At 39.9% G+C, this 9,958-nt stretch overlaps 2 protein-coding genes across 2 annotated transcripts; both read right to left on the bottom strand.

Annotated features, from left to right (window-relative positions):
- Window positions 1-927: 927 nt before the first annotated feature.
- Window positions 928-4,851, bottom strand: prf1.5 (perforin 1.5). The gene is made up of 5 exons (XM_014002723.1): window positions 4,560-4,851; window positions 4,080-4,355; window positions 3,672-3,943; window positions 3,148-3,289; window positions 928-2,992 (listed from the first exon to the last, which is right to left on the bottom strand). The coding sequence occupies exons 2-5, from the start codon at window positions 4,347-4,349 to the stop codon at window positions 2,105-2,107; spliced, it is 1,572 nt and encodes a 523-aa protein (XP_013858177.1). The 5' UTR covers window positions 4,350-4,355; window positions 4,560-4,851; the 3' UTR covers window positions 928-2,104.
- A 1,115-nt stretch (window positions 4,852-5,966) lies between these two features.
- On the bottom strand, window positions 5,967-9,094 carry mpeg1.1 (macrophage expressed 1, tandem duplicate 1). Its single transcript, XM_014002721.1, has 2 exons — window positions 8,487-9,094; window positions 5,967-8,193 (listed from the first exon to the last, which is right to left on the bottom strand). Exons 1-2 carry the CDS (start codon window positions 8,937-8,939, stop codon window positions 6,535-6,537), a joined length of 2,112 nt encoding a protein of 703 aa, XP_013858175.1. The 5' UTR covers window positions 8,940-9,094; the 3' UTR covers window positions 5,967-6,534.
- Window positions 9,095-9,958: the final 864 nt, after the last annotated feature.

Here is a 9,958-nt window from a genome sequence, read left to right as displayed (position 1 = left end):
TCTCAGGCCTGTGCGAGGCCTGCTTTGAGGCTGGAACTCCTGTTTCTTCACTCGAGGTGCCCCTACAATACAGTTTGGATTATGTATTTATAATTTTACTTATGAGTCAAAAAAATCAGGTACATGTTGAAAATGAAACAGCATTTCTATTAATCCATTTTAATTAGGATTATGGAACACAATCGCTTCCATACCCTCCTGCCTGCTCTGTTATCTGCCGCTGATCGTCTCCTCACATCCCCACAGTTGTGTGTGAGAAATACGGACTTTAAAAAAAAAAGAACTTTTATAACATCCACACAGGCGAGGTGGATGTGCTCTGCGCGTGTACCCAAAGCTGTTGTGCTGTTGAAATGTCTCTTGTCGGGAAGYGGTCTGTAGGTCAGGGTGGGGTCTGTGGGTCAGGGTCGTGAGGAGGAAGGAGATGGATGGACGCGTGAACTTTAATTAAAATTTAAGTTTTTTGTTTTTTTCAAAGATCCTTATGGCTCACAGCAGAAGCATAAATATTGCTGTTAAGAAAGCTGATGAATAAGTTGAATAAAAATCTAGTCTGATTATGAAGTGAAATTAAATATCTGACAGTGATCATTACACAGTGTGGCTAGAATTCCTCACTTCACCGTGTCACAGTTTCCCATCTCCAAAATGAGTGTACGCATGGGTCAAAGCTTGCTTGAGGGACCACACATTTTCACGTCAAGTTTGGATTTTATAAATCACAACCTGTGCGTAAAAAGTGGCGTACGCAAGTTTCTGGGCTCGTTTTGTGCGTATGCAAGCTTTATAAATCTGACCCCATATTTCTAAAACTCCTTTCAGATTTCACAATTYTGCAATATATCCACTTCAGGTAAATTCCCACTATATGCCCCAACAATAGCTAAACAACCATTGTTTAGTCAGTGCAGTTATTGTGCATGTAAAGAGATTTAAATATATTTATTGCATACAGTGTAAAATAATAAAATACAAACAACATTCATTGTAAGCTGAAGTCACAAGAACCTGCCTAAATTAGTTTGGTTACAAACAAACTTCAKCTCGTGATTAGTTATTAAAAACATTTAATTATACTGCAACAAACCACAGTGTCTAAATATAATGATTATAAAGAGCTCTGAATTTCTCTTCAAATGACTGGATATTTTTTCTTATCTTTTATATGAATAAGAAAAAGTTTGATGTGAGATATCTGTTTACAGACTTCTTCCTATAAAATTGAACTAGGTATTTAAGGTCTTTTGGATATGATAAAGTTTTATATATGCTTCTGTGTGAAGCATTTTATGACTCTTTAGTACCTGGAATTCCCCACAAATTTCTGAGACACCTCCTATTTATTTACAACGCTTGATACAAAGTCCGGTGGAGACTCCACATTTTCTGAATCAGTTCAATAAGTGACTGATGGGAAACTATGATTTAAACAAGAAAATAAACAAGAACAGTCGAAATGTTCAGTCTTCAATGTGGCTGCTCTTTTAGAAATGACAAAGTTCACACTTTTTTATGCCATGACAAAAATAACATTTTGTTGAATCACCAAACACAGGAATGTAGTGAAGAAGTAGCAATGATTTATCCTGAATATACTTCAGTTCAGATCATAAAAAATAGTCATAATAACCCTATTTTTTGGAAAAGTTTGATCGTTTATTGATTTATCAGTAATTATGCACATGACCTGATTAGAAATGAATACTATTAGTAYTAGTTCTAATTAGGTTCTAGACCAGGCAAATGTGATGCATATGTGACCCAAATGTCAACAAGCAAGATATAAAARATCATTTACATGGATGTTATGTCACTAATAAATGAAACAGCTTAGTTAAAAAAGCATTYGGACATTGTGAAAAAAATGTTAGTGTGACAAATCTAAAGATTATATTTTCTTTAAAATCAAGTACTCCAACACTTAATTTTTTTGTGTACATTACAAACACGAACAGAGAAAACAGCTGAAATCTTTAAAAAAATTTAGTGTGTTTTATGAGTTGAGTGTAAAATGGTAAATGTAAAATGTACAATTTACAAGTGCTTCATGAAAAATGCAAAACACCTAAAAGTTTTATGTTACCTAATGGAGGTTMTTTTTTTTTTACTCAGCATTAGGAGAGTATCGTCCACATCTGAACCCTGTCAAATGAGCATCACATGTAATGACGTAGGTGAAATAGAGAACTCCTTTACGCAGCTGACAGCTTAAAGGATGTGTTCCTCTCTCAGGGTAGATGACACATATCCCCGCCATGTCGTTATAAAGCACATCCCTATCCCAGACTTCAAACCTCAACTCCTGGCCCAGCTCCACTGAGCCAAAATTATACGTGGCATTCCACACTGGGTCATTGTTGTCCATCACAGTTTCAGTCTCCTCATACATGCCGCTGTAGAAGATCTTCACGTATGCGTCTGTTTTTGTGAAGGTGTCGGCCCTCAGTCCTGCAGCTCTGTGGATTTCCAGTCTCAGYGTTCCTCTGCCAGTCCTTAAAGGACAGCAGTTGTGATCCAGGTTGGAAGTTGGGGAGCAGTTCTTCAGACCAAGCTGCTCCTCTTCCAATTGATTCTCTCTGATATACTCTGAGACCATGTTCCTCAGGTTGGTACTGATCTGTGTGTCCTCCACCAGATGGTGCAGAGGGAAGATGGCATAAGAAACKACGTCAGGGTTGTCATAGAGGCTGTTTATCCAGTTGTGGTAGGCTTCCGATGGGTCTTGTTGGTAAAGGATGTCAGGGAAATACCGCTCCCCTCCAATGACCTCAATCTTATGTGTCATGAAGCCCTGGTAGAAGCCCATGCTTATATTGCCCTTCAGGAGATTGTCACACTTGTTGGAGAAAGATGCGTTAGCAGGGAGAAAACCCAGAGCCATACGCAGTTCAAGATTTAGACAGTTTTTAATCTCGGACTCTGAGAAGCCTTTCAGTGTGGCCAGGCAGGTCCTGAAGGCAGTGATTCGCTTCACTTTACCGCCAAGCTGGACCTAGGAATCAACACAATAAAGAGTTAAACTTCTGAACAACAGCTTRATCTGTGTTTTGCACAAAACCGCAAGGCCAGTAAGATTTGGCAGCATCTCTAGTACGGTACAAAAGACTTGAAAAAGAAGGTCTTGTGTTTCCAGCTGTTTTCTCTGACCTGGTGWATATAATGTGTCCCGTAGGTGTCTATGAGCCGTCTATACAAGGCTCTGTTCTGGACTGTGTTCAAGCTCTGCGGGAGTCTCTTCATATGCTTTGTGAACTCTGCGCTCAGCTGGGGATGATCGGCCAGCCTGTAGCTACAAACACAAAAGCCATGTAGAGTTCAGTGAGAACACAGTGGCTTGTTTTTGTCTGTAACTAAGGCTGCAATGGAGTGCAAGGAAAGATAAATATGTTATAAATTTTGCAAGCTTGTAACCTTCATATAAAGCCCAATCAAGGCACATTTTATTTCTTTATAATCATTTTATGAAGGAAAAGTTATGGAGCTGTTGTACTTGCAACTATGTCTCTTTACTTTATAATATAATTTGGCACATTTTTAAGGGGGACCGCTTTAAAATATTTTGTCAACCTGTGAATTAATGGTATGTTGAAAATCATATAATGCATAAAGAATTATGTTATTGTGCTGTATTTCTGCCTTGTTCTTTGATAATAATCCAACCACAATGTTACCTATAGTAGGAGCAACTGATTTCATGAATGGCAAAAGTAGCTTTGTCCACACTGTGCTGCGAGCGAGCAAACTTAGCCAAATCTGAGCGGCTTCCTCCCAGCACAGCCTGGCCGATGTTGTCGAGGCTCAAACCCAAACCCCAGTTGTTGTTGACCAGCGAGTTGGAGCTGCGCAGCAYGGAGTCCACTGAGTGGTGGAGCGCYCTYGAAAGCTGTTTGCTGCAGCGGCTGAAGGGACGCCAGTCGAGCACAGCGGCTGGGAGCCTCTGAGTCTTAGGAGGAGAAMACAGGAAGGAGAAAAGCAGAGTGGGAGGATAAAGGCAGGGGGGAAATGGTTTGAATCAAATAAACAGACAGGATGTGAGAGCAGTGAAAACAAGCTCAAGCAGCCGGTTTGACAGTTTTCACCTGTCCATCCTGGAATCTGTTTGGGCACAGCGTACAGGTGTGGTTGTCACCCAGATGAGCTTTGACATTGATCACATACGCTCCTGTGCGTCGCAGTCGCACCACATCAAACCCCTCCCCAGCCAGGTTGTGGCCTGGGACAAAAGGAGCTTTCTCACACTCTGATCCAGTGCCTATTCGYCAGCCCTGGACCCTGTGGACCTCCAGGGTAAATAAAAAGGCCACTATAAACAAGACAACATTTCTCTGCTTGTATCCTGCTGCTTCCATGGTTACCTAAGAGCAACAAAACACAATGAGGATAACATTTAAATGTTTTTTCTTGTTATGTAGAAACTCACAAAGTGTTGAGCTTTAAATATGTTAGACTTTCAGATTCAGATGATCCTCTATTTTTTTATAAACAGCAGTAATCCTGCAATTAGGTCATGGCAACACTACAAAATGTGCAGAAAAGAGATGCACCAGTAGAGAACATACCTCTTTTTTTCTCTGTTTGTCCTTCAGGTTTTGTCTCTGCAGCCTGTCAAGTAGCTGCTTTCTTATTTRTCTTCGATTTAAATCTTTCTCTTTAGTCTCCCCATTGATGGCACAGCTGCATGTCCAACGAAGGGAGCTTTAGCCCTGAAAGCCTGCTGTGTGCTCTCTTTGGTTAGTCCACTGCTTTTTGGCAAAAGAGGGAGGTTTCCTGTTTTGAAGCCGTGTGTGCAGCACTCTCTCACCCTTCCCTTGTCTGTCTCTGTTTCCCTACGGCATTTTAAATTTCCTCTGCATGAGTGGGTTTGCTTTAATGCTCGAGACCCAGTTCTGTAAATCCCACACATCCCTTGATGTGTGTGTGCACGTGCATGTGTGGGGGAGGGAGATTTTTGTGTAGTCACAAGAGAAGAGATGATCTGAGCTCTTTGTGGGAAGTGTGTGTCRGTGTGTTTGCACTTCATGTGTATGCCTGTCAGACTGAATGTGAGCTTGCCTTTATGTCTGAGGTGGCCTTGCTCTGAACCGATAGCCTCACAAAAATCCTGAGGTCAGACGTTCMTTGTCTATTTATGGATGTTTGTGCAAAATGTGTGGTTTTCATAGTGTGGCCAAAGAAGATAAGTGTTAATCTTTTTTTTCTGTGTGCAAAAGGTTCATTTATCTACAGACACACAGGCCCAACAAATTTATCACATTTAGAGAAACAACATGCATTTGTGTTGTGGTTAAATATATTTTTAATACTGAAAACATGCATGTGAAGGTAACTGGTGACAATAAAGTTCCCCTGTGTGTGTGTGAGTGAGTGAATATTTGTTTATCACAGTTTTCTTGTTTGTCTCTATGTGGCTCTGGAGCCTGTACTGGCCGTCCCCCACCTCTTGCACTGACTCTGGAGATAGGCACCGGCTCACTGTCTAGGAAGTATACCCTGCCTTTAGGTGCAGGGTATACTTCCTAGACAGGTTCACACCCAAAATACAGTCTTCACTAAAAGGTTTTAAAAGTTTCTTGTTTGGCCAAGCATGGCTTCTAACCTAAACCAAGAGATTTGTGTAGCATTTTAAAAATAACTGTGAATTGATGCATTCATCAAACCTAGTTTGGGCTAAAAAGAGAGTGAAAATCCAAAAGGAGTTGTCTAATTGATGTATTTTATTATAGCTTACCAACATGAATGTGTAGTGATAAATTGCATAAGCTTACATGTAAACAATTTAGGTAATTTCAAATTTAGTCTTCCTCAATTTGTACAAGAATTAAAATAAATTATTTATGTTATTTCACTAGAAGATGACAATTTATCATTTTAGAGATAATTTTAATGTCTTGTTTAAATTTCATGGATGTTTTAATTTTTTACAAGATCAGAGACATGACACAAAAAAATACAAAAAAAGGAGGCAGTCAGACTTATTTTGTATTTCTTTTTATTTTTAGAAATACAAAAACATAGTTTGGATTATTTTTCTCTATTGCATGATACATAAAAGTAAAAAAAAAAAAGAAGCATATGTTCTGTGTAGAAGTAAACTGCTAATCAGCTGTTCACTAAAGTTTTTTATGCAATGTAAGTTTATACTGAATTGTGCAAAGCTTGCAAAGTTTACAGTACGTTGCAATGTTCATTTGATCCACATGAGGACAGCAGTGTTCATCTGGATTTTGGTAAATCAACTCTATTGCAAAAACTGTGGTGTTTTCAAAGGAAAACTGCACATAACCCCACCCGAGAAAACGTATGATGTTACGCCTGTAAAAACATGACATAAAGTTTTTTATATAAAAAAGAATGTATTCATTCACAACACAAGTCTTACAATTTGTAAAAATGTAAGCAAAAACATAAAAAGGTCTTAAGATTCAAAAGTTATGTAATCAACAATAAAGAAAAACAGTAACCCCGCTGAGATTTTATTTTTGAAGGGTAAGCCCCTCAGATTTGGTTTGAAGGTGATGCGTGCAAACCCTGCTTTTATGCTTCATCCTGCTGTGTTTCTCTCTCAGCTGTCTCACTGATTTCCTCATAGCCARGTGGCCTGAATCGAGACACTCTCCTCCTCTTCTTAACCAGGACCACCATTATGACGATCAGTGCCATCAAACCGATCACTCCAAATGCTACCCCTGCTTTTTCTCCACTCGACATTCGATTCAATTCTGGGTTGAGCTTAAGAACAAACTGTTTTATTTCTTCCGGTTTGGCAAGCTTCCATGCTTTAGTCTGACCCACTCTGACCCAGCTGGTTTCCCCTTCAGTCATCACCATCACTGTGTTGGTGGCTTGCATGCTGACAAGAGGTGAATTGATAAATGGAGGAAGATGGACAGGAAGAAGCTCACCCCCTGTGAACAATCCAGACTGGACACAGTAAAGAATTTCACAGCCATCACTGACTGTAGCGAGATGCTGACTGAACTTAGGGGGGCACCTGTGTTGGTTCTTAGCCAGTGGGTTGCCTGACTCACAGCTGAAGAGGCCTCCAAATGGCACTGAGCCTTTGGTGCCAATCTCGTAGTCTTTACTCACACAGATCATTTGTCCGTCTGAGAAAAACTTCAGTGGAATAAATTCTGCTGGGCAGCTTTTGGCTTTGGTGATGGGGTTCAGGAGAGAGGGGCTGTAGATACCACCAAACAAATAGCCTGAGTTATCAGGAGCTTTTCCATCCACAGAGCACCAGTAGGTGTTGACACGAGCAGAACGAACGTGGTACACATCCTGGCAGTGAGATCTGTGACAAGTTTTCAACCACAAGAATCCACATCCATAACTTTCACTGTAGCATTCATGTTTTGAGTAACTCTCCTGTCTCACTTCTGACCTCAGTAAAGTTGGGAAGTAAGGTGCACGACAGGTAAACTCTCCAGTGTCTATGTTTTTCTGGGCCAGTTTATCACAAAGTGGATCAGCATCTTGGCTAAGTTTGTCACATGTTTGGTAGACTCCCCCAAAACTCAGGTTTGTGGCTGGTCCCTCACAGGAATTGTCATCAATATTAGCCTGAAAGTTGAAGTTCTTTGAACTGACATCAACACACCCAGGACGAGTGTTGATCTTGTAGTACCTATCTATAGCCTTATTCACACTAAGAGACACTTTGCCAACTGTAGGTTCTGGCAAATCAGGGATCGTGTTTTTGTTTATAAAGTAGTGGAGAGGAAATCCTGAACGATCAATAGCAACCAGGTTATTTCTGGTACTTTCCTGCCACTTCTGTAAAGTGATGCCAGGATAAAAGGGTATGCCACCATGACTTTTAATCAGGGAGTACTGAATGTTGGACTGATAAGTTTGAAGTGTTGAGCTCTGCTGGGTATTCTGGCTGCTTATGTCAAATTTGAGTTTGTCAAAAAAGTTTAACCCAGCCTGTGCCTTAACGGTTGAAGTGTCTGACTCACTGTCTGACACATATGAAGAACGGAGGTAGTCTTCCTGCACCAAGGAAGCCCCGGCATCCACACTGGTGATGACATGAGTTCCATAATCCAGCACCATCTTCTCTGACAGATACTCAGCATTCCTCGTTTGGTTGTTTTCGATAGCGTCAGCTATGTCTTTGGCTTGCTGAGCAAAGCGTGAATCCAGGGTGAAGTCTGGGTATGCCTTAACTGTGTAGAGGAAGTTACGGACCTATAGAAAGTGAATTATAATTATTTAATGTTTTGGAAAACAATCTCTCGTATACTGTATGTAAAATACAACAGTTTAAATAAGTCCTGATATATTTAGGCACATTTCTCAAACTTAAAAAAATAGGCTTTTTTTWAATTAGTGGTAAAGTTCACCTTTTGTCACCTAAATTATGTGCAAGGTTAAAGTTGTGTACATGCATTTTGATAATTTTTTCTTTAAAATTATTTCTGTTTCTCTCTGTCACAAAGCAGATTTTTTTATACATTTAAGACATGGTAATAATAACTCACCTGGACTCTTGCTGTTTTTGAAGAGTCTTTGATCTGATGYGTTTTCATCCTCGTGTTCTCAATAGAAAATTTGCCGTTCAGCACTGAGAAGAAGGAAATATCAGCGTTTATGGAGTTCGATGTGGTGCTTTTCTGCTCCAGCCACGAGTCAATGATCTCTGAGTTGGTCTCCACTCCTGTCTCCTTCTGAGGGATGACAAACACCTCATCTGGAATGAGGTAGAGGCCATCCTCTGTAGTTTGGCATTGCGAGTAGCTGAGGTTCATGACTCGACCCACGTCCACGTTCCGGAGATTGTCCCAGCCTCCACCTGGCAGCACTTCCAGTGCAGTGATTGAGAGGTTGGTGGATGCTCTGCATTCTCTGAGCCAGTTGGTCGGTCGGCTCAGTGGGGCTGAAGAGCAGATCTGAAGGAGGGAGAGAGCAACCAGGAGTGTCAGTGCTATCTTCATGATGACTCTAACACAAATGAGGACCGGGGCGACTTAATATGAAGTTCTATTCCAGTCCTGCTTCCTCTTTATGTTAGATCTCGTGACGAACAGGAACATGGTTTTTAACTAACAGGGAGGTGGTTTGCTTTCACTTGTTTCTTCTTATCTGTTTGTTTTAGAGGTGGACTTCACAGACAACTAATCCATAAAAGGATCAATCTCTGCTCATGTTAAACATTAAATTCATCCAAATAAGGAAGTTTATTTTTTACCATGTATGTTTTAGCTGAACATTGTAGTTGTTATATAATATTCAAGTTCTCCGCACTAAAACTTTAAGTAGGAGATGTAAAACACTGTTCATTCAATTCAATGACTTTACATACTGAAGTGATTTAAAAACATGATTTATTATTAAGTTTAATGGAAAAYAAGTAGAAGTCACAAATCTGCGAAATATGGTTTGGTAATCAGTGAATGAAACTTTTCCTCTGGTCTAAGATAAAACCACATTTCCATTACACACAGACTGGATTTTATAAACAAACATTTCATTCATGGTTAAAAGAGAAAAAGTTTATAACTGAGCTGAAATGGAAAAAGGTAAGAAGTTTCCACAAAAGAGATTAGACTAAGTTAACAAGAATTAGATGGAAACTTTAAACACAAAGGTTAAAAGTCAGATGTTTATGTTTATCATCTTCCTGTTTTAAAAAGGAACAGAAAGTAGCAACAAAAAAAGTCTGGTAGGAGGAAGTGGAGTTTTCACATGCGTGTATCGCATGAATCTACATCATGTGGAATGCCCCCCCAACACTTTGAAGCCACTTAGCAACTTTAATGTCTGCCCATATTTGGTAAATGGTTCAGTGAAACTACTGATGTGGTGGACAGTTACACGCAACACAGACAAGTTAATGTTCCATCAGCTCTGAAGTGAAGTGAAAGGGAAAAAAAATGCATCAAKCAAACTGTTTAAATTTTTGCAAAACCTCCATTTTGAACTAGTCTGAAGAAGCACTGCACTGCAGGGGTGG

This window comes from Austrofundulus limnaeus, unplaced genomic scaffold (assembly GCF_001266775.1).
Source record: "Austrofundulus limnaeus strain Quisiro unplaced genomic scaffold, Austrofundulus_limnaeus-1.0 Scaffold14, whole genome shotgun sequence".
In the NCBI taxonomy this organism is placed as follows: domain Eukaryota; kingdom Metazoa; phylum Chordata; class Actinopteri; order Cyprinodontiformes; family Rivulidae; genus Austrofundulus; species Austrofundulus limnaeus.
Note: the sequence above shows the minus strand (reverse complement) of the source record. Positions and strands in the feature narration are given on the sequence as shown.